This window comes from Pseudoliparis swirei, chromosome 2 (genome assembly GCF_029220125.1).
Source record: "Pseudoliparis swirei isolate HS2019 ecotype Mariana Trench chromosome 2, NWPU_hadal_v1, whole genome shotgun sequence".
NCBI classification, from domain to species: domain Eukaryota; kingdom Metazoa; phylum Chordata; class Actinopteri; order Perciformes; family Liparidae; genus Pseudoliparis; species Pseudoliparis swirei.
The window spans coordinates 546984-571570 of NC_079389.1; the positions used below are offsets into that span (position 1 = coordinate 546984).

A 24587-nucleotide genomic window follows, 5' to 3' on the forward strand; every position below is an offset into this window, starting at 1 on the left:
CGTTTCCCCGATACGGCGCGGACTGATGACGCAGCGGCAGCTTCTTCTTCAGTTTGATGGCGGGTGGCAACCAGCGATAAGGTGCATTACCGCCACCTACCGTGTTCGCCCCGTTTCATACTAAAAACACACTGAGGACACACTATCTTTATGATAACTTTGTCCCAATTATGACTTGAATAAGTATATTAAATAAAGTGGCAGCCTCTGGCTGCTGCTCACACACACATTCCTGCACTAGGCTTAGTAGCTGCAATAAAGAATATCCAGATAATACTCACCCCTTGATGTACTGATTCAAGAAGAATACATGTACTCATTCACACGTTGAGTTTATCCATTTCTGTTATTTGATGGGGCTTTAAGCTAAGATATTCTCCTTGCTGTGACTTGCTATTAGAATTATAGGCTTCATGAAATTACACGTGCATTAGCTCAATTTATGAAAACAGCAGCTACACAGGGATAGGCCCACCCACATTGAATATGCATGCACAGATCAGTGTGCAGAGCAGTACAAACCAGCCTCATGAGAAGGTTTCATCATATGTCACCTTCATATATTAGGAATAAAAGAAAAAGAAAGGTGAAAAACTAAAAAATAGTTCTGCAAAAAGTGAACACTGTATAGATTGTATTCTTAGCTGATGCGCTGACAGCAGTAGAGTATAGTGAAGTCAGATCTGAACATGCCAAGTCCATATTTAAAGGAGGTGGGTGCTGATGGAAATGTCACTCTTGCCTGTCTTCAAAACTTGAGAGCCCTGGTAGTGTGATAGTGTAGTAGTTGTGTAGTGTGATAGTGTACTAGTAGTGTAGTGTAATAGTGTAGTAGTGGTGTAGTGTGATAGTATAGTAGTTGTGTAGTGTGATACTGTAGTAGTTGTGTAGTGTGATAGTGTAGTAGTAGACTGTAGTGTGATAGTGTAGTGCTATCGTAGTGTGATGTTTGCCTGCGGCCCACAGTGAGCGGCTCTGGTCAAAGACCAAACAACCATCTGAATGGAGCAGGCAGCGGGAGCCGGGAGTGACGTCACAGCAGCGGAGAGGAGCGTGCGCTGCCAACCGCCCAGCTGTGTGCGCGTGCTCTCTGTGACACTGGGCTAGCTTTCACCCAACGAGGAAGTGGAGGACATGTCCCGCGACTGAAGCACAAACAAAGAGGGAACCGTCGGATCTCTCCCCAAGGTAAGCTCGCGAGCGGGAACACGGCGTTAGAGGCTCGTGTAGACCGGGGTACAGTCACGAGACCGAACCACGACGCGGAGCTTTCTCTGCTGATAGGCCCTATAGCTATGGATACGTTACCGACGACTCGGCGTCCTGTGTGTGTTTACAATGGTGTCATGTTCGCCATATGTTATGCATGAGGACGAGAACCTTCGTCCCAACAGTCGCGGCGGTCCCTGCTCCTCACGTTGCGGCTCTTCTCCGCCTCGAGACATGCCCGGAGCTCCGAGGGCAGAGAGGGACCGTCGGGACTCCAGAGCTTTGGCTCGGGGAAGTATCTGAAGGCGGCTATCAGCCCCCGCTGAGGACTGGCCTGCTTACTGGGGGACGTGTGCTCTGATATCCAGGTTTATACCAACCCATGTGGGATGTTTTTGTGTAGAAACATGAAACCTTGATTATAACCAGGGTACCAATGCATAGTCATTTATAAAATGGAGAAAAACAGCAAATCCTCAAAGCAGGAACGAGTACATGATGGTTAGTGCTGATGGGCAGGTGGCGCCTTGCATGTGTATATAGGTGAATGATGACATGTCATGTTAAAGCCCTTCCATTGGACCGAAGACGAGAAAAGAGATCTACAAGTAGAAGTCCATTAGCTATGACTTGAAAGAGTAATCAATTCTCAAAATGGTACTTTTATTTGAAGGTGATTACAGTTTGATGATTTCTGTTCAGTGTAGTTTCTCGCTTGGAAACCGGGCACTTAATGGTAGTTGTGAACCTTTCCTGCCCTGACTGATATGTCTCCTTCTCTACCTCTTCAGCTATACCCCTCAATTCAATTCAGTTTATTTGATATAGCCAAATATCACAAATTAAGAATTATCCTCATCGGGCTTTACAATCTGTATACACATATAAGGGTTATTTGGGAGTTTTTCCTGATCCGATGTGAGGTTTTGGGACAGGGATGTCTATATGTACAGATTGTAAAGCACTCCGAGACAAATTTGTAATTTGTGATATTGGGCTATACAAATAAACTGAATTGAATACGAAATCCCTGACCTTTGACCTCACATCGGATCAGGAAAAACTCCTAAAAAATAGAAAAAAAACTTTCACATTGGAGAAAGGTCAGAACCCTTCAGGAGAGCAACAGAGGAGGATCCCTCTCCAGGATGGACAGAAGAATAGACGTCATGTGACCAGATGAACAGAGTTACATAAACATTCAATGACTATGACATCATGAGTAATGAGTAGTAGGCATGGACCACGATGGTCCCTTCTCCTCTGTTATCACGTCCTGTTCTTCCCTCCTCCTCTCGTCATCTTCTCCTGATTTGTACTATCCCTCCTGTGCTCACGGTTTTAACCACGTATCCTTATGTTGCCATCATGCAGCTTCCTGTGAGGTGGGGACGAGGCAAGGCAGCGCCGCCATGTTTGTGTGCACCCCATCGGCCTCCTCGGCGTGAGCCCTCGTTCGCTGCCCGTCACCTTCACCGTCAATATTTGTGCCCAACCATGGCCGCTGTTCCTCCTGGGATCCGCCTGCTGGTGTCCTTCGACAGAGACCAGTGGTGAGTCTCAACCTGTGTGTGTGTTTAAGTGTGTGTAGTCTCTTTTACATAGTATTTACATAAGTTAGTCTTTGGAAAAGTCATGGAAATTTGTTCTATTCATTTGTTCATTTCCGCAGTTTGAATAAAATAATAAACATTTATATCCATGTTTATTCTTTTAATCAAACTATTGTCTCTCATTCATTTGTGTCATTTAGGGCAGCGGTCCCCAACCTTTTTTGAGCCACGGACCGGTTCCGTGTCAGAAATTATTTTCACGGACCGGCAATATAAATGACGTAATAAATATGACGTCATACAATTATACGAAGGGCATAAAGTGCCAAAACTACAACTCATCATTACGCCGAATTCGTGTGAGCCGTGCGCTTGTTGACCTGCAACGAGCCGCTAATGGAGACGGCGACACAGACGTTTGGTCCGCTGCTCCTAACCGAGTTCTGGTCGCTGTCATTAGAACACCGGCAGAGTTGTTGTGTGAAATGTCCCTTAAGGCCACCGTCATTTGCATCTCCAACACATTTTCTTCTAGCTCGGACGGGCTCGATTCACCGGGTGGGTTTGTTTACTAATGAGTTGCAGGTCTATTCTTTTGCAGTCGGGTCTTTTGTGGTTGGAGTACCGCTCAAACTCTTTTAAAAGCCTCTTCCACCTGGTCAACGTCTGAAACATGTAGAATGTTCCGCTGTTCACTCGCCCACACAGCAGCGACTTTATCCGCCAACTTGAAACCAGTTGTCATTTCCCTGAAGTGACAGAATTCATTGAGCAGGTTGAATATGTTTTAAGATTCTTTGTCACTGAAATGTGCCGCCAGCAGAGGGTTCGGCGCGTGAGACTCGCCTGCAGCGATAAACCCGAACTTTAAGACTCCTGAACGCGGCTCAGACGTACACACGGGTGGATCCGGTCCTTTTTCAAAATAATATATTTTTCCGACTGATTAAATAAAAAAAAATTACAACTTTTGTTATTCACTTTTATTTCCGCGGCCCGGTTCCAACCAAGCCATGGACCAGTACCGGGCCGCGGCCCGGGGCTTGGGGACCTCTGATTTAAGGTATATACTCATGTATACACGGAGATTTCACATAATGTTTGATCTTGGCAATTTGGTTTAAAGTCCTGGACATCTATTGGTCAACATGTGTATGAACCCTAATGTAAACGTGTGAATGGTTTTCCAGCTGTTTTAGTTGTTGGCAATCACTTTATTTGTTGTTCATCTGTGCTTATTTCAAGTTGACTTGTTATTTCTTTCCCAATCCAAAACTATTTTAAGAAGATATCACAGTTAATCAAGATATTATTTATTCAGATATTTCTGCACTATGGACATTGGACCAATCAGCTCATCTAGACCTTTAGAAATAATGTCAGGCAATCCATGACGTCACTGAGCCTCACGGTCTGAGAACAGGAAATACTTCATTCTATTGAGGACACTCTCACACACACACACACCGCTCTCACACTCACACTTACACACTCGCACACACACATACCCACACACATTCACACACTCTCACACACACACACTGACACACGCACACACACACACACACACACACACACACTCACACTCATGCACACTCACACACACTCACATGCACACACACTCTCATACTCATACTCACACACACTCACATTCACTCACTCTCTCTCACTCCATCACACACACACATACTCACACACACACACGCTCACACGCACACTCACTCTCTCTCTCTCACTCCATCACACACACATTCTCACTCACACACACACACTCTCACACAGACACACTCACTCACTCTCTCTCACTCCATCACACACACACACATTCTCACTCACACACACTCTAACTCACACACAGACACACTCACTCACTCACTCACTGACACACTTTATAAAATCAGGTTCATTCCGACTTGCATTGATAAAATCTGAACACAGAGTGTGAACTTGACTGAGATAAAGCAAACAGGATGTAAATAAAAGTACACATTGAAGATCCAGGATATCCTTTATGTAGTAAACTGGGTGTAACATTGGCAGCTGATACCTACATGGCGTTGTCCACATTAATATAGCACAAACTGTTCAGGTCAATCTCATGTTGAATGAATCACACCGTAGGATCCACAGATTGTATGATTTATATATAAATGACTCTTCAACAATTGGTAATTGCTCAATATAAATTTAAACAGAATCCTTAGATAAAAAATAAGATTCAAAATGTTTTAATAAAAGTAATAGAAATTCACAAATGTGTGTTTAAGGATTTCAAATGTTCATCAACAACATATTTAGATGCATTTTATTTGTGTTATTGTATATATCTGGAGCCAATCGGATGTCTCCACACAATTTCCATCCTACCAAATGAGCGTTCACCAAGGGTTCAACCAAAGATCCCAAAAGAACCCAGACGCTGAGGGGGGTCTGGATGAGTTGTGGTGTCCCTCTCACTGCTGCCCCGTGTGTTTTCTCTCTGCAGGTACAGAGCTCTCACTTTCCTGCTCACCTTCCTGCTTTACACCAGCTTCCACCTCTCCAGGAAACCCATCAGCATCATCAAGGTAACGAGTGCTCATTGTTATAGTGTTCTCTGTATTTCACACGCGTGGCATCTCTCGGGGCGGCCATTCAAGCTGGCGCTGCTGTAAAGATGCTCTCTACTGGGCGTCTTGGGACACTCGTATATTATTGTGTTGTATATTATGTAGGGCTGTCAATCGATTACAAAAAATTAACTAATTAATCGCACATTTTGAAATTCATTAATCGTGAATAATCGCAATTAAAAGTTTTTTTCTTTTCTTTTTAAAGACAAAACTTCACAGCGCTGTGTTTTCAAAGAGGCTCCTACCTATAAAGTGCCAGTGATGTATTTAATATTGTGGATGATAAATTGTTTCTTCAGTGAAACATCAGATTAGTAAAAAAAAAGAAGTATATTTGAGACCCCATTGGTCCTGTCATCTTTAATATTGAACACAGCAGAACCAGTGGCCTTGGTGACTGACTGACATTCAAATATGTCACGTTAACCCTCTGGAGGCTGGGGGCATGTTCTCCATTTTATAAAAAAATGTAAATTCACCTTTTAAAGGCGTTTTCATATGACACATACCCACATGTTCTACATCAAACATTCCAGGACAATCTCAGCTCTATATACAGTATATTGAGGCACATTGTCCTCGCGCCGTGTTCTCTGCTCTCTGACTGAGAGGCTGCTAATGAGCCTCACCTGTGAGGTGGGAGGTCCTTTGTGATTTACTGAGTGTTCATTGGTTGTTTTTTTCGCAAAATGTTGACAGACAAACGGATTGACAAATCACAGTGAAGGTTTCGTGTGACGAGTTCTTTCCGCGCCGCGTCACTCGACACGTCGCCCCTTCGTTCCTCTGTGTATCAGAGGGGGAGACGGGAGGAAGGAGGAGCAGGAGGAAACCCGACTGATTCATCCACGAGTTTAAACTGATTTCTGCTCCTTATTTTCATGGAGAAATAATTGTTTTAAAAACGGAAACAGTGTTAAAACTTCAACGACACCGGAAGTAAACAAAGTTGCGTTAATTGCGTTAAAATATTTTAGTGCGTTAACGCGGCCAAATTAATCGCATAGATTAACGCATTAACGCTGACAGCCCTAATATTATGTTAATATTGATCACTCCTTCAGTGAATGATGAAGAGTCAATGTGTGTTGATATGTTCTATTGTCATGAGAACAAGGTTTTGTTCTTTCATGCCCTTTAAAAAAAAACTAAAGTTTAAAAAAAATGAAGAACATTTACTGTTTCTCTCTCTCTCTCTCTCTCTCTCTCTCTCTCCCTATCCCTGTCTCTCTCTGTCATACCTGATGTGCTCTCTCTCTCTGTCTCTCTCAGTCATACATGGTGTGTTCTCTCTTTCTCTCTCTCTCTCCCTCCCCCTGTCTCTCTCAGCCCTACCTGCTGTGTTCTCTCTCTCTCTGATGGCTCTCTTGTGTTTCAGAGTGAGCTCCATAAGAACTGCTCCTCCGTCAGTGAGGCCTCCACCATGACCTCCAGCAGCAGCCAGCAGACCTCGCCGCCGCCGCTGCACACGCCCACCGACTGCAGCTGGAAGCCTTTCGGTGCGTAGCTGCTCGGCATGCCGGGCTCTCAAAGGGTTTCTCAGAGGGACCGACGGGTTGGTGGACTTCTAGTGCCGTAGTCGGCAAGGAAGTTCTCGTTGATGGGTGAACATATTACACAAACTAAATTGAAATCTCAGAGTCGGCTGCGTCTTTGTGGAAAGATAATCCCTCAAACCAGCGTGAACAACGGGCCACTGGAGGCCCAATGGCCGTAGAAACGGATTTCAACATTCCCAATAACCTCCAGTGCTCGTGTGCCTCTGGTTCAGTTACCACGTTCTACATCACACAACATTATGCTGACGCTTTCATCCAAAGCGACTTGCATTCATGTTACATCAACACACCGTAGACACAGCTACAGGGAGACACTCAGGGTGAAGTGCGTTGCTCAAGGACACATCGACTAGGGCGGGGATTGAACCGCCAACCCCCTGATTGAGAGACGGACCTGCTGACCTCTGACCCACAGTCGCCGTCAATGACGGCCTGCTTTTATCTTCTGTTTATTTATTTTATTGCACCATCTTTTACAGTGTATTGTACTTTTAATTGACTACTATACTGCACTTTGTGTGTGATAAGTATAAATGAACTTTACTTACTTACGTGCCACATCCCATAATAATGCTGTGCAGAGCATGGAGCGGTGCACTGCTCTGCTTCCTCAGCGCCGCTTGTGGAGGAACATGGAAGCATGAAGATTGATGAACATCGCTGAACCCTGATTTACTTTTCTATTCTCAGATAAAAAGAACTACAAACAGCTGCTGGGAGCCATGGACTACTCCTTCCTCTGCGCCTACGCCGTGGGAATGTACCTCAGGTAAGAGGATGGCCGCTTTAGGAGAAGAATACATTTACCAAACATTATGAATGTAAAAGTGCCACATGTGGAGGCTCGCATTGTGAAGCCGGCCATGTGCACATGCCGTCCATGCAGCACGGATATCATTACAAGTAGAAGCAGGAAGCAACAGTGATGAAATATACAGATAACGTCTCTAGATCCACAGGTTAATACCAGGTGTGAATGTGGCCTTTGATGTCAGACGTGTCCTCCATTAAAACCTCCTCAACATCCTGAGCGTTGCTTTATTTTGGCCTTGTGTTGTGGGGATCTGTCTGCGGTGATGATCGAGATCTTAGCCCTCTGAAGTCGGGGGTAATTTTCTCGATTTTACACAATTTCTTAAAGCAACACTATGTAACTTTTGTACCTTAAAATAACAGCTTGAAAAAAATTGTGCCGCTACAATGACTTTTAATATGACGATTTGCGTCTCCGCTATTGCCATCGGGGGTCTGTGGGGAAATAACTCCGCTATGTAAGATTCTGGAGCCGCCCGCTCCATCCGGCGGATGTACTTCGACCTGCTTTCTGGCAGTGATTACGCAATGTCATAAAGTGCCACTCCACGCACGCAGCTCCAGTATAAGGGTAGCTTTTTTATGTAGCTTTTTGGTGTTGTCAACAATATTGTATTCGATCACACGTACTCCACATTTGCAGTCCCCCAAAACAAAAGTAAATGACTGCACGCGCCCCCCCCCCCCCCCCCCAAAAAAAAGCCGGCAAACAGCTGACCGACCAGGCGGAAACATGGCGAGGCGCCGCGTTCAATCCCCGCGCTCCTTCACCCTAGTCCGGTAGGTGCTGGGCCAGTTCACAGTGTTCCTGCGCAGTCTTCTATTCGTGATCCCGCCCGTTGGTATGAATCCAAAATAGAAACAGTCGCCGGATTGCTGCCGTTCTGAGTCCGCCGCCTGTCAGCGCACTCCAAACAAAAAAAACCTTGCGTCACCTCCCCCTCGTCACCTTTTATAACCCGTGACACGTACAAATAATAATAATAATAATATTATAATACAGGACAACACATGATCCCAACTCAATACAAGTGTATGCGAGGCTGCATCTATCGTAACTGGGTATTTACGACACTGAAGTAAACGTTAAATACCTAAAAACCTGAAGGGGGCGCTAAAAGGGAAAAACTACATAGTGGGGCTTTAATATGCACTTGACTCATACCCAGGTGTGTTTTACATCAACAATTGCAGAACAATCTCAGCTCTCTTTATAATGAGGCATAATAGTCCTCAGGCACAAGTGGAAAGAGATAATAAAGCCCTAAAGCTGAAAATTTAAGATGGATTTTTAAAAATTCTTTATATCTCTTGTGAAAACATTCCTTTACTCATGTGGACGAACTGTTCTGGTGTTTGAAATTGGTTTGCCAAAGGTCCGAGGTTCACAAAAGCAGTAATCTATATGAATAAAATGCTAGATGCATGTAAATAAATAAAACTACATTTGTTATCGTTTTTTGAGTAGAAATGATGTGGTTTGTCACACCATTCATCATCACTGTGAATTAAATGTATAGAGATGGTGTATTCTTGGTTACATATGTTACACATCTGGAATGAAACAAACCACTTCTCCTGTGTTTTTTTGATGCACATAATCTCCAAAGCTTCCACGTAGGGAGACATGCCACGACCTTGTTGATGACAGTAAGCTATTGGTTTTAATATGATGTCACCACTTCCATGCAGCGGCATCATCGGGGAGCGCGTGCCCATCCGGCTGTACCTGACCGTGGGCATGCTGACCAGCGGCCTGTTCACCTGCCTGTTTGGACTGGGTTACGTCTACAACATCCACAATCTGAGCTTCTATATATTTGTGCAGGTGAGACACATAATATTGCAGAAATGAATCATGAACGAAACCTTTGGGACTAAAGGGGGTGGAGCTTCCTCCACGGTTGCTGTGTTCCCTAACAGAAGCCCTTACATAACCACAGGCTCACACTAATCACTCGTGTAGCCGTGTTTCTAACACCTCATTGCCCTCATGCATTCTGTGTTTCAGGTGGCCAACGGCTTGGTCCAAACCACTGGCTGGCCCAGTGTGGTGACCTGCATCAGCAACTGGTTTGGTAAAGGAAGGTACGGTGGAATCATTCCTGTTGAAACAATGGCCGATCATTAGGACCCAGTACCGAACGTCTTCGAGTTAATTTCTACACCTGTTTTCAGTCGATCTTACTTGGTCTCACTTGGTGTTGTTATAACGGTTTCTAGGAGCTAAATCCTGCCACTTTAACTCTGTCAATCACCCCACAACCGTTGATTCTGACTCATCAGGCCAAAAGGTACCAGAGCTGAGCTCCCTGCTTCACTTGTGGAGCGTGACGGCGTTTGTACAGGCCTCCATTGTTTTATTTCCTTCCCCATCCTCATCGATGACCTCACTATGACCCCACTATGACCTCACTGTGACCTCACTATGACCTCACTCTGACCTCACTGACCTCACTGTGTCCTGTTTTGCTGGAACAGAGAATATCTAGCTGAGAGAATCATGAACACCAGAAACTGACACGAGCTGATGCTTACGCTGTCCCTCCTACCGCCTACATCCTACCTCCTACCTCCTAGGTCAAGCTTGGGGCTAGACCTTAAACTTTACTCCATCTCACCACGAGTCAAGATTTATCAAAAATATTTTATAACTTATATTTTGAAACAGCCATCCGATGAAAAATAACTATGGTATAATTTTGAATTAGAAATCATTTTTAAATTTCAGGTTAAATTATTAATTTGGATTGTAATGAATAATCAATACATTCGAGTTGAAACCCCCTTTTCCTGCTCTAAATGATATTGTCCTTGTGATCCATGTGAATGCTACGGGAGACCAGCGGAGCCTGGGATCGAACCTCCGATCCTCTGATTGAAGGACGGCCCTGCACCAGCGAGCCACGGTCACCCGAGAGCTTCCTGTCTGTGAAGTCACTAACTCCCTGGTGTGTGTGTCTGTTAGGCGGGGGCTCGTCATGGGCCTGTGGAACTCTCACACCTCGGTTGGGAACATCCTGGGCTCTCTGATCGCCGGCTACTGGGTCTCCTCCAACTGGGGCCTGTCCTTCATCGTCCCGGGGATCGTCATCGCAGTCATGGGCATCGTCTGCTTTTTCTTCCTCATTGAGCGTGAGTGCAGCCTCCCCATTGGCTAGAGGGCGTTTACAAGTAAATGAATAATAGAGTCTATTACTCTGTGTGGTTTTTTCCGAGCTTCTTTTTGCTGTGTTTTTATATATAAATAATAAAATAAAATAAAAAATATATATATAAAATATAGAAATAGATATATTTTGTTATATATATTTTATATATATATAACAAAATAGATATATTTTCTATACATATATATATATATATTTTATTTTTTATATATATATTTTTTAATGTATATATATATCTATACATATATAGATATATATATATATATATATAAAATGTATATTTGTATATAAAAACACAGCAAAAAGAAGCTCGGAACATACCACACAGAGTAATAGACTCTATTATTGTGCCATTAATAATAAAGAATTCACACAGAAGAATAAAAGCTTTGTTACAATACAATTATTTGTGTTACACACTTGAATCTTAAGTGTCATCAGTAGTGTCTACTTCTCGGTTTGTCGCATTCAATGTTTAATGTCGGTGTTCTCTCGGGTCAATTTGACCCCAGGCTGTTTTTCACTGTGTCAAACATATAAGAAATATCAACTTTTTTATATATTTAAAGGGCTATTTAGGTAGTCAACAAACATAAAGTACCTCACACTTAAACTTGGGAAACAATATTAATTCTGGAGGTTTTAATTGCTGGGGTCAAATTGACCCCGAGGGTAAAATATGTTAGTAAATGTAAAGGTAGCAGGAGGGTTAAACATTGAATGGGGTCAAATTGACCCTAAGGCAACAGGAGGGTTCATGCACTTTGAAGGGATTCACCTTGTTAGGCGAGTTCTCCCTCTCACACTGCTAGTTCACACGCTAATGGTTTGTACAGAGGCTTTTGGCTTTAATTATGTATTAGGCTGGTTTTATTTAATTTAATTAGGCTGTTATTGTTTCCTCACTTAGTTGTGGCTGAAGTAAAGAAGCAGCTCTTACATCATCAACTCTCTGGCTTCTTTTTCTCTCTCCAGATCCAAATGACCTGAAAATCATGTATGCTGATAATTCTTCTCCAAACAAGAACGTGAGTCCAGCCGAGTTCTTCCTGCTTCTTTCTCCAGTGAATGGAAACACCGTTGCCACATTTCTTTTGTATTTTTCTTTTGTATTCAAAGCTTTAGCGGAACATGTATTCTCTGATTGATCCTTTAAAGACACGATGTGGAACGTGTGTGAATACATGATTAATTTCCTCTTCAAGCAGGTCCCAACCAAGAGTTGGAATGGCGTGAATGGAAACACGGAAGTGTATATCCAGTACAAGGACAACAACACCCAGGTGTGTGTCAGTGTGTGTGTGTGTTGAATTGTGTATTCTTCAAAACGGGGAAAACACGAGTAACAACTCGTCAAGTCTGATGTACATATTTGAGCTCAGTACCTAAAGTTAGAAGCTTCAAATATAACTTAAAATATAGTTTCAGGGGCTTAAAAATATAAATTGATCCAAAGACATCTATTCACCACTTTGAGATAAGTTAACAGAAACAACGGAGACCGATTGCAACTATTTAGAGGTTTTAAAACACGACCACTAAATGTAACATTTTGGATTTGGTAAAATATCAATTATCCCAAAATTACAATGCTGCGCATCTTTTCGTCTGTTCCCCAGTCCAGTGGTGGTGGCGTAGGATTGTTTTACACTCGTGTGATCAACCATCTCCAATTCATTCACAACTTTAAAGTCCCACATTCTCAAATGCTCTTTTATCTAACACAACAATCCATTCTTATTGGCATTCAAAAACAACATTTACACATAACAAGCTGTTTGCTACACACAAAAAGAGGCATGCACATTAATTTTAGATGTTGTGCTATTACTCAACACAATCTATGTTTTGTTATTGTGTGCTCGGGTTGATGACAGACAACGTGACAACAGACACTTAAAGCTTGACCTCTATCGAAGCTTTGAATTATGTCCAAGAAGGAAATTATATTCCCTATAATTTGACGACAATTTAAATAATATATATATATATATAAACGTGTATATATATATTTATGTATGTATATATATATATATGTGTAAATATATATATATGTATATATATATGTATGTACAGTATATATGTGTGTGTGTATGTATATATATATATATATGTGTGTGTGTGTATATATATATGTATATATACAGGACTGTCTCAGAAAATTAGAATATTGTGATAAAGTTCTTTATTTTCTGTAATGCAATTAAAAAAACAAAAATGTCATGCATTCTGGATTCATTACAAATCAACTGAAATATTGCAAGCCTTTTATTTTTTTAAATATTGCTGATTATGGCTTACAGCTTAAGAAAACTCTAAAATCCTATCTCATAAAATTTTAATATTTCCTCAGACCAAGTAAAAAAAAGATTTATAACAGCTGAGTGTTTGTCAAGGCTCAGGAAACCCTTGCAGGTGTTTCGAGTTAATTAGACAATTCAAGTGATTTGTTTAATACCCTACTAGTATACTTTTTCATGATATTCTAATATTTAGAGATAGGATATTTGAGTTTTCTTAAGCTGTAAACCATAATCAGCAATAAATCAGAATAAAAGGCTTGCAATATTTCAGTTGATTTGTAATGAATCCAGAATGCATGACATTTTTGTTTTTTTAATTGCATTACAGAAAATAAAGAACTTCATCACAATATTCTAATTTTCTGAGACAGTCCTGTATATGTGTATATATATATATATATATATATATATATGTCTTTGTTTTAAGCAGTCCAGTAATGAACTGCTATAGATTGAACGATTGTCCCAAATGAAGTGGTAACTGTTTAATGACGTTTAACTGAGTGTGAAAGGATTGATTGTAACGTGTCGTTGTAATCTGTTCAGGTGAACTACTATTACAAGGATAGTGTTGCAAACCAGAAGGTCAGTTTCTTTAGTGCTTCGTGGTACCCCAGAATTTGGGGGATGCTGGCTGAACACTGAACATGTGGAGGCTGAATCCAGATGTCCGTCCTCTGACTCGAGGAGCCTTTGTGACATCAGTCATACGGGACGTGGACTTTCTGTACGCTAAAGTTCTATGTCCCCTTGAAGATTACATGTTTGGGATTCAAACAGCCTTTGGTACTGCAGTAACAATAACACGGCAGTCAAGTCCACAGCGAGTTAGGACATTTGGATTTAGCCTTTTTGGTTAAAATCAATAAAAAGGGTGTCTTCAACCTTTTTGGATTTATAGGTGTGTTGGGTTCACCGTGCAATTCTTCTTTAAACATCTTCAGTCCATCTAAACGGTTACTAAATTGGATCCTCATCTTTGATTGCTCTTCAAATTGCCGTTTGGTTAAGTTAACTCTGTTTCTGGGTGGAATGAGTTGAAACAGCGCCGCCCTCAGCCCCTGATCATCCTCCTCCTCCTCCTCTTCCTCATCCTCTCCTCCAGAGCTACGACACGGAGCTGCTGTTGCCCAGCGACAGTGTGCGTGTCCCTGTGCAGCCGGTCGTGGTGGTGAAGAGGGAAGTGGAGCCATCCGCCATCAGCTTCATGGGAGCTTTACGCATACCGGTCCGACACACGTGAACACACACTTACACACACACTCACACACACACTCACACTTGCACTCACACACGATGAAAAAGGACTGATCTCAGGATGAAGCCTGAACCTATACCCGGCTGGGGGTCATCCGAGGTCACAGCTGACGTTCTTGTTTTTAAGACTTGACCTGCGTGTGCAGACACCCAGAGCTAAGCACCAAGAAAGAAAAATAACCACAGTCCATGTCGGCCTGTGAGGAGAGAAAGCACAACGACTCCAGAGAGGGAGCAATGTTAATAATGTGCGTTGATGGGGTATGAATTCATATAGAAGGAAACACACGACCAATCAAAGGTTTTAGAACACTTCCCCATATTTCCAGTTTGTATTGAAATGTAAGCGTTCCCGTAAATAACCTGACATGGTACAAAGGTCAGCGGCAAACTGCCAGAGGTGAAACCAAAGAGTTTAGGTTGCCAAAAACGGAGAAATCATGTACATTTCAGAGTTCTACCAAAAGACCTTTTCAGGGAACAAGTGATGAGTTCACAACGTGCAGCAGGAAGAACTTTGTGAACCATAAGAACGCTATGCGAGTGTGTTCGGCTGTTATATCTGCACACGGAGTCAAACATGGAGATTACATTTGTTAAACAAAAGCATTCCATGATTTATTTATTTAATTCCAATTGTGTATTTGTTCTACGCTTTAATTTGAGAGCGCATTGAGAAATTTAACTGTACATTTCAATCCAAACTTCCGACCAGTATGTGTCTCTGCAGCTGCTCAGTGCTCCTCTTTGTCCTCCAGCTCGTCTCTGACGGTCAGGTCGTGTTCAGGGAGTTTCATACGCATACATGTCGAACCCTAGAGTCTACACATAGATTGGACTGCTGTTCTGAAGCCTCATGGTCTAACATTGTGGGAGCATATTCTGATGGATGTGACTGGGTCCATAAGGTCAAGGGGTCATCAATGTGGTTTTACTGTGTCATTACGTCACCTGCAACCTCGTGTTGATGTGTGTTTGCCTCTGTAGGGAGTGATCGAGTTCTCTCTGTGTCTGCTCTTTGCCAAGCTGGTCAGCTACACCTTTCTCTTCTGGCTCCCGCTCTACATCACCAAAGCAGGTGAGGACCAAACACAACCACAGCAGTCATTGAACAGGAGTAAACTTAAGAAGACAACATTCCTGGGCTAAGCTAACTTTCCCAGAGGAGCAATAGAAAGCATCCGGACTGAAACATTATAAACTGATATGGGATGTGTACAGACATCAATAGTGGTACCATCTACCTGAGAAGAGCTAACATGATATTAAATTAATATTAAAAGACTAAATCTAGCCAGCTACAACCTGTTCACTCTGCTGCACCCTTATATATACACACACACACACACACACACACACATTGGGACAATACACATTTCCCCAAGAAAAGCGGCTGATGTTGATATCTGTGGAAACAACAACATCAGCCTGTCGAGTCCTTCATCACTAAAATGGGAAAAACATTTCGTTATGGACCTGGCTTTGTGTGCATTCTGGCTGGGAATCGATACAAAGTATTTTGGAACAGACCTTTTTTTGTTTTATTTATATATATATACATATATATATATATATATTTGTAAATAGATATATGTATTTATATATATATATTTATTTAAATATATCAATATATATTTGTTTATGTTAATATTTATTTTTATTTATATGTATTATGTATATTTATATATATATAATATATGTATTCCTATATTTATCTATATCTATATATATTTATTTATATTTATTTATATATTTATTCATATGTATTCATATTTATATATATATATATATTTAATATATCTATATATATTTATATATATAAATATATCTATATATACAGGGGTGCACATAACTTTTTCAGTGAGTTACTCAGGTGAGTACCGGGAGATGGTGTTTGGTGCTCACTCCATATGTAGCGTCAGCTTTTGTGACGTCCACCTACGGGGGAGGGGTGCTAGTGAGCGCGCATCACGAGAAGAGTTGTTGTTAACGGGGGGGGGGGGGGGGGGGTGCAAGTGACTTTTTTCCGTCGCGCGAGACGGAGAGCCGAGAAGTGTTAACGCGACACGTAGAGACAGAAATGACATGCTGCTGTGTAGAGACGATCAATATCAGATCGGTCAAGTACGCATAAGGCGCGAAGTAACACAAGTGGCATGACGCATTGTTGATTATTTTCGGACAGATTGAGAATGAAAGGCTGTGCCAGGAAGAGGATGTAACGTGTGTTTCTGTGTCTCTTAGCTCACCTTGATGCCAAGAAGGCCGGAGACCTCTCCACCCTGTTTGACGTGGGAGGAATAGTGGGTAAGTGCTTTTGTTGAAATGTTCCTTATATTTTCCGTATAATTGTGTATCTGTGTGCTCCGTGGTCGGTATAAAAGCTGACAGACAGTATTTCACTGGCTCATGGCCTCTCTCCTGTGTGTGGGGGCCCCACAGGGGGGATCCTGGCGGGCGTGATCTCTGATAAACTGGGGAAGAGAGCCACCACCTGTGCCATCATGTTGCTGCTGGCTGCTCCCACAGTGAGTCCCTCGTCAGTCACATGTTAGATCAGGACATTCAGACACATTGTTCCTGCTGATCTGCTCCATACGGAATCCTTCATCATATTTCCACGACGGAGCGCAAATCAGATGCTGCCCAACACAACTTTGTTTAGTTTCTTTTAAAGGGCTAGCTCTTCTCACAAGCCCCCCCCCCCCCCCCATTGTACATAAACCATTTCCCATTCAAATAAAATAGACGATACGGAAGGTGAGAAAATTCATCTTTGTGATTCAATATTTTTCTTTGACAACAGAAATAAAACTGACTCCTCCATGATTCCGAATGGTGTTGAGCACAGCTTTGACTGATACACAGGTCAATAAACAAAGTGCTTGGTGCTGACCGGCATGTTTCCTCCAGCTGTGTAGCACTTAAAGCAAACATATCGAGTGTCCTCGGTTTCAGATATACATGATGAAGAGGTGCCCGATGTGTGATAACTCAAAGTAGCTACAGAACCGACCGAGTTATCCTCTCTGAACTTGAGCTGAGTGTACATGTACATGTGTGTAGTTCAGCATGTGAATGATGAACCGTGTTGATGTGTGTTTTGTGCTTTCTTCCTGCAGCTGTACGGCTTCTCTATGATCAGTGAGTTCGGTCTGGGGCCCACCGTCGGTAAGAGGAGGATCAGTTCACTGGTTTGAGTGAGCGTAACATATCCAGTGGTAGTTTTGAGAAGCGAAGAAATGTCAATAATGTATTGATCCAGCTGACCCGTGTGTGTGCTCAGGCATGCTGCTGGTGTGCGGATGCCTCGTCAACGGGCCGTACTCCCTCATCACAACGGCAGTGTCTGCTGATTTGGTGAGCACTTGAACCTCTCATTCCAGAAACATAGTTATGTACTCAATCTCATTCCCGCTCTCTTTTGACCTTTGACCCTAGGGGACCCACAAGAGCCTGAAAGGCAACGCCAGAGCGTTGTCTACCGTCACCGCCATCATCGATGGCACCGGATCTCTCGGTCAGTACCACGGATCACAGACACTTAGCTTTCTGTACGGAAACATACACAACCAGTTAGGAAAACATGGAAACACTAGGACTGTCCATCATGACAACAATCTAAGTAATCCCGACCTCATCTGTTCATCATGACAACAATCTAGGTAATCCCTACCTCATCGGTGGCACTGTTTTAACCCCCTCAGTAGATATGGGTATATGCAACTCAAACAAGAGGAAATGGTACATTTGTTGGGGACTACTTTCAATTCAGTTTATTTGTATAGCCCAATTTCATAAATTATAAATTTGTCTCGGAGTGCTTTACAATCTGTACACATAGACATCCCTGCCCCAAAACCTCGCATCGGATCAGGAAAAACTCCCAAATAACCCTTCAGGGGGAAAAAAAGGGAAGAAACCTGCAGGAGAGCAACAGAGGAGGATCCCTCTCCAGGATGGACAGGTGCAATAGATGTAATGTGTAGAGAAGGACAGATTTAGAGTTAAAATACATTCAATGAATGTGACAGAGTGTATGAATAGTTCATAGTAGGCATATTCCACGATGGAGACCTCCACGATCCATCAGGCAGATGGAGGTAGAGAGGAGGAGTGGGCGGAGTCTCAACAGTGGGCGGAGTCTCAACAGGACAGTGGCGTAGTCGGTAGCAGGAATTCCACGACCCAGACCTCGATGATCCATCAGCAGATAGGATCTATGTCGTCTCATAGGGTCCGATGACCCCATGAGACGTGAAGTCAAAAGGACTCCGGGGAGAAAGCAGAGTTAGTAACGTGTGATTGAGAGATGAAAATTCATCCCTAAGGAGAGAAAAAAGAGGAGATAGATACTCAGTGCATCCTAAACGTCCCCCGGCAGCTATAAGCCTATAGCAGCATATCAAGGGGCTGGACCAGGTGAACCTGATTCAGCCCTAACTATAAGCTCTGTCAAAGAGGAAAGTCTTCAGTCGACTCTTAAACGAGGTGACTGTGTCTGCCTCCCGGACTGAAGGTGGAAGCTGGTTCCATAGAAGAGGAGCTTGATAACTAAAGGCTCTGGCTCCCATTCTACTTTTTAAGACTCTAGGAACTACAAGTAGTCCCGCATTTAGTGAGCGCATCTCTCTAGTGGGGCAATATGGTACTACAAGCTCCTTAAGATATGATGGAGCATCACCAATCAAGGCTTTGTAGGTTAAGAGAAGAATTTTAAAAGTGATTCTTGATTTTACTGGGAGCCAGTGCAGTGGCAGATTAATACATATTTGGTACTCCAGTCTTGTGTGAGTACTGTATTTATAATAAACTACAGTGTGTGTGTTTTTAATAATACGACGTGTTGGGAAATCCAAATGAAATGTCACTCACTTAATATTTTAATCCGGTGGTTAGTGTTGTGCGTATCTCCTGTTCCCGCTCACCAGTGTCTGAGTCGACATGTCGGTCCTGAACGTGTTGAGGTGACGCTGCTCGTGTTCCACAGGCGCCGCTCTGGGCCCCCTGCTGGCCGGGCTGCTGTCTGCAGGCGGCTGGGACCGGGTCTTCTACATGCTGATGGCCGCCGACTTCCTGGCTCTGTTGGTGAGTCTTTAACAACCATAAAGAACAGAGCAGCCGGAGGAGAAGAGTGTGTTGAGGGAGGAGGAGGAGGAGGGAGGGATGAGAAGGATGGAAGGAGGAAGAGAAGGAGGAGGAGAAGGATAGGAAGAGGAGGAGGAGGAGGGAGGGATGAGAAAGATGGAAGGAGGAAGAGAATGAGGAGGAGGAGGAGGGAGGGATGGATGAGAAGGATGATGAGAAGAATGGGAGAAAGAGGAGGAGGATGGGAGGGAGAGAAGGATGGGGGGGAGGAGGAAGGATGGGAATAGGAGGAAGGAGGAAAAGAAGGATGGGAGGGAGGGAGGAGGAGGGAGGGATGAGAAGGATGGGAGAAAGAGGAGGAGGATGGGATGATGAGAAGGAGGAAGAGAAGGATGGGAGGAGGAGGGAGGAGAAGGGGGGGGAAGGATGGGAGTAGGAGGAAGGAGGAGGAGGAGAAGAAGGAGGAGACGAGTAGTAGGAGGAGGAGGGAGGAGAAGGATGGGAGGAGGAGGAGGAGAAGGAGGAGGAGGAGGAGAGAAGGATGGGAGGAGGAGGGAGGGAGGGAGGAGAAGGATGGGATGAGGAGGAGGAGTAGTAGTAGGAGGAGGAGGAGGAGCAGGAGGAGGAGCAGGAGGAGGAGGAGGAGGGAGGGAGGGATGAGAAGGATGAATAGAAGGAGGAGGAGAAGGATGGGAGGAGGAGGGAGGGAGGAGGGAGGGATGAGAAGGATGGAAGGAGGAAGAGAAGAATGGGAGAAAGAGGAGGAGGATGGGAGGAGGAGGGAGGTAGGTAGGGAAGAGGAGGGAGGGATGAGAAGGTTGGAAGGATGGGAGGAGGAGGAGGATGGGATGATGAGAAGGAGGAAGAAAAGGATGAGAGGAGGAGGGAGGAGAATGTGGGGAAGGATGGGAGTAGGAGGAAGGAGGAGGAGGAGAAGGAGGAGGAGGAGGGAGTGAGGGAGGAGAAGGATCAACATCCTGGTTCCCTTGTCGGTGCAGCCGATGTCGTCGCTGCTCATGAGAGAATCTGTGAGTCTTCTGACAGTCGGATCCATACCTGAGTCTCTGTTTTGCAGACTTTGCTCCGGCTTGTGACGAAGGAGCTGAGCTCCACCAAACCCCGCCCCATCTTCGCTGTGGAGTGAGTCCCCCGTTCATCATGTGACTCAACGTCGAGTTTCTATTGGATGTTCTCACTTTCATTCCTTTATTCTTTCTTCCAGATTGTGAATCCTTTTGGTTTCATCTTCAAACAAAGTGACCAGATGGTCTTTGTATTGAATGTGTGGCACTCGTAATATATACCAAGAACCAATCAGATGCCAGTGTTTAATCTTAAGCTTTAAGCCCCACTGTGTGGAAGAGGCTGGGATCATTCTATATGTGAAGGCCTTGACCTAAATATTATAGTTTATAGCTTTAAGCCCCACTGTGTGGAAGAGGCTGGGATCATTCTGTATGTGAAGGCCTTGACCTAAATATTATAGTTTATAGCTTTAAGCCCCACTGTGTGGAAGAGGCTGGGATCATTCTATATGTGAAGGCCTTGACCTAAATATTATAGTTTATAGCTTTAAGCCCCACTGTGTGGAAGAGGCTGGGATCATTCTGTATGTGAAAGCCGTGACCTAAATATTATAGTTTATATATTATAGTTATATTAGTTAAGTTAGGAAAGCAGATATTTAAATGTATCCAGCTAATTGAGTCGTATGAATGTCGGAGCATTAATGCTTTTCATTTTCCATGAACGGTTTTCTAAGAAACATGGAAACAAAATGAACTCTATGAACTACAAATATTACTACCTGAAGTCAGATGTCAATAATGAACAGAATGACTTTTCTGTGCATGAAAATAGATGGAATCAATATTATAATGTAATATAGTGTATAATATTATAACCAATTAACCATCCCAGTCATAATATCAAATTAAATAAAGAACCACTAAAATAATCCTGATAGAAAATGGAGATGTTCAGGATTATGTGGCGTTCAGGTTTATTGTGTGTTGGGATATTTTCAGCCTCCAATGTTGGATATGAATGCTAACATGACTTTATTAATAAGATGTGAATGTTTGTGTCTACCTCACAGGTTGAAGGAGCACTGAGCACTTTGATTGCACACACACACACACACACACACACACACACACAGCCCATGTACTCGCGTCCCTGAAGAAGAGCTGAAGCTGAAGTCTGGTGAACCAAAAGGAGCTGCAGCATCTGGAGGATTCATCTTCACACACGACTCAACTTCCCTCTCCTCTCCTCCTCTGCCGTTGAGCTTTCATGTAAGTCAACTTAACCCTCCGTGAATCCAGACATGTCTGATGTGAAGCTTCATGTTGCCACATCACACGGACAGAGAGCTCAGCAATGACTGTTCTGTGTCTTTGAGACTTCAACCCCTTCCACACATGGAAAGCTCCCTGTAGAGTTTCTGATCTCTGCTTATTTAGTGTAGAGAGAATTTAAATATAATATCAGCTCACTGTTGACCTGGTGGCTCTTTTAAAAAGTGAGAGTGAATCTTTCCTCCTGTGTGGCTGAATGTGTGGAGCACAAACCACTACAACTCTCCTCTGTGTGGAAGTTGCTGTCTGCGTGTCTTCTTTGCCTTACTGAACCAAAGAATGTTAATGTAATTTAATTGAGAGACTAATTGTTGGTTTTCTGATTGTTTTCTGATTTTTGTTTTTTCTCTGAAATGACGCCACCAAAGGTGTATTTTTATTTTTATATATGAGACGGATGCAGATCGTGACGTATGTTTTCTGTGGGTGGTGATCTGAGATATTATGAATGTAACGTTCCTGTCGAACTTTTCACATGTCATGAGGTCATGTTTATCAGTGCAATGTTGAGAACTTGGGTTTGTGGTTGAGTAAGTTGTCCTTTGTGACTGAATCGTATCTTCCAGTCTATGATCTTGTACGCATAACAAAGGAAAATCTGAACAGTTAGATTAAAAAAAGCTAATTTGCTTTCCCTGACACACTAATTCTATTCAGTAAATTTACTCTGTAATTTATATCAACGTCAAATCCACCAAATATCTTATGTCATTTAATATTGTGAACTTATTCATTCTTTATTCACTTATCATAATGCATTACTGGGAACAAGACCACGGTTTGTGTGTATTTATGATGTGTCAGTGGTAGTAGGCCTAGGACTTGAAACATTGTGTGCCTTATTTGTTGATTGTCTTTTTTCCAGGCATTTTCTTTTGTAAAGAAATAACATATCCAAATGTTTACTTGCTTTATTTGGAATAAACAAATTGTTTTCTCACTCGGCTGCACCGGGGTTGGGTTTGAGACGACTCCAGGCCTCAAGTCTCAGCTGGAGATGGCAGGTGTCATCCTAAATGATCCGCTCCACAGACAGAAACACACTTGGTGACATCATGCTCACACACAGGATTGGGAGGTCATGGCTTCAGGAACCGTGATCCCTGGAACTTGGATGAGCTGCAACTTCCTGATGTTAAACTCAGACAAAACTGAAGTTATTTTACCCAGAATGCCTTCAAGAACAATTATCTGATGATGTGGTTTCTGTAGATGGCATTGCTCTAGCATCCAACACCACTGTAAAGAATCTCAGCGTTATCTTTGATCGGGACTTGTCCTTTAACTCCCACGTAAAGCAAATCTCAAGGACTGCATTTTTTCTTCATCTACGTAACATTTGAAAATCTTGTCTAAAAAAGATGCAGAAAAATTGGTTCACACGTTCGTTACTTTTAGACTGAATTACTGCAACTCCTTATTATCAGGCTGCTCTAATAAGTCTCTTAGGTCCCTCCAGTTGATCCAGAATGCTGCAGCTCGTGTTCTCACTAAAACTAAGAAAAGAGATCACATCACTCCTGCACTAGCTGCTCTGCACTGGCTCCCAGTAAAATCAAGAATCACTTTTAAAATTCTTCTCCTCCCCTACAAAGCCTTGATTGGTGACGCTCCAATGGGGCTCCATCATATCTTAAGGAGCTTGTAGTACCATATTGCCCCACTAGAGAGCTGCGCTCACTAAATGCGGGACTACTTGTAGTTCCTAGAGTCATAAAAAGTAGAATGGGAGCCAGAGCCTTTAGTTATCAAGCTCCTCTTTTTTTTATATATGATTTATTTGTAGAAATTACAAAACAAGACTTAAAGTACAATATACCTCACAAATAAGGAGTGAAAGGATAACATATTACACAGTCAAATGGTGAGGATACACATTACAGCCCCCCCTCCCCTCCCTTTCCCAAAACAAATAGACAACACGGCAATTTGATAGACAAACAGAAAAGAAAGTTATAAACGCAACCAAAACCCAACATCAACAACTGGCTGTGAAATGCTTGTAGTGACAGATAATATTTTGGCCACCTTCTCTGACCTTCAACTCTCACATCTATAGATACATCCACTCACACACGCATATCCACTTGCATTAATTGAGCAGTGTAAAGACTGTAAATGAGAAAAAATAAATAAACAATAACTAAAATAAACAGAAACAAAAGACATACACATACAAATAAACAATAAATAAAAAACAACAACAAAAAAGGTATTGAAAACAACTTAAACAAAAAAGAAAAATGCTGCATGCTGCGAATGTGCTACCAATTAGGCTAGTTAAAACAGGGCACTGGTGCGTTGTTGGGGCGAATTAATCAATGGCGGCGATATCTAGTTGGGTAGACCTGACGTGCTCTAAGAAGGGTTCCCAGACCTTACAGAACTTAGTGGAAGTGCCTCGTAAAGAGTACTTAATTTTTTCTAGTGACATGAAACGAAGGGCATCTCTAAGCCATTGAGAGTGGGAGGGGGGGTGGGAGTTCTTCCAATGTAGCAGGATAAGACGCCTCGCTAAGAGTGACAGAAAGGCCACAAGTTCACAGAAGTAAGACGGTAGTGAGTTCCCAGAAGGTAGAACACCAAACAGGGCAACTAATGGTGAGGGACAGATTTTGGTAGAAGTTACGGCTGAAAGAGTGTCAAAGACACCCTTCCAGAAC

General features: G+C 42.8%; 1 protein-coding gene across 4 annotated transcripts; it reads left to right on the top strand.

The window, feature by feature from the left end:
- The first annotated feature begins 1048 nt into the window (after positions 1-1048).
- Positions 1049-22864, top strand: slc37a1 (solute carrier family 37 member 1). Of its 4 annotated transcripts, none has more exons than XM_056435389.1 (21): positions 1049-1188; positions 2584-2762; positions 5248-5329; positions 6753-6873; positions 7624-7702; positions 9439-9574; positions 9758-9834; positions 10715-10881; positions 11892-11944; positions 12122-12199; positions 13766-13804; positions 14325-14447; positions 15464-15554; positions 16721-16783; positions 16919-17004; positions 17599-17647; positions 17763-17836; positions 17918-17996; positions 19467-19564; positions 20640-20704; positions 21663-22864. In XM_056435389.1, exons 2-21 carry the CDS (start codon positions 2707-2709, stop codon positions 21676-21678), a joined length of 1632 nt encoding a protein of 543 aa, XP_056291364.1. In that variant the 5' UTR covers positions 1049-1188; positions 2584-2706; the 3' UTR covers positions 21679-22864. The 4 variants fall into 4 exon arrangements, with proteins under 4 accessions (XP_056291364.1, XP_056291374.1, XP_056291383.1 ...); XM_056435399.1 differs by having other exon boundaries at positions 1050-1188; positions 12125-12199; XM_056435408.1 differs by lacking the exon at positions 13766-13804 and having other exon boundaries at positions 1050-1188.
- The last annotated feature ends 1723 nt before the right edge of the window (positions 22865-24587 follow it).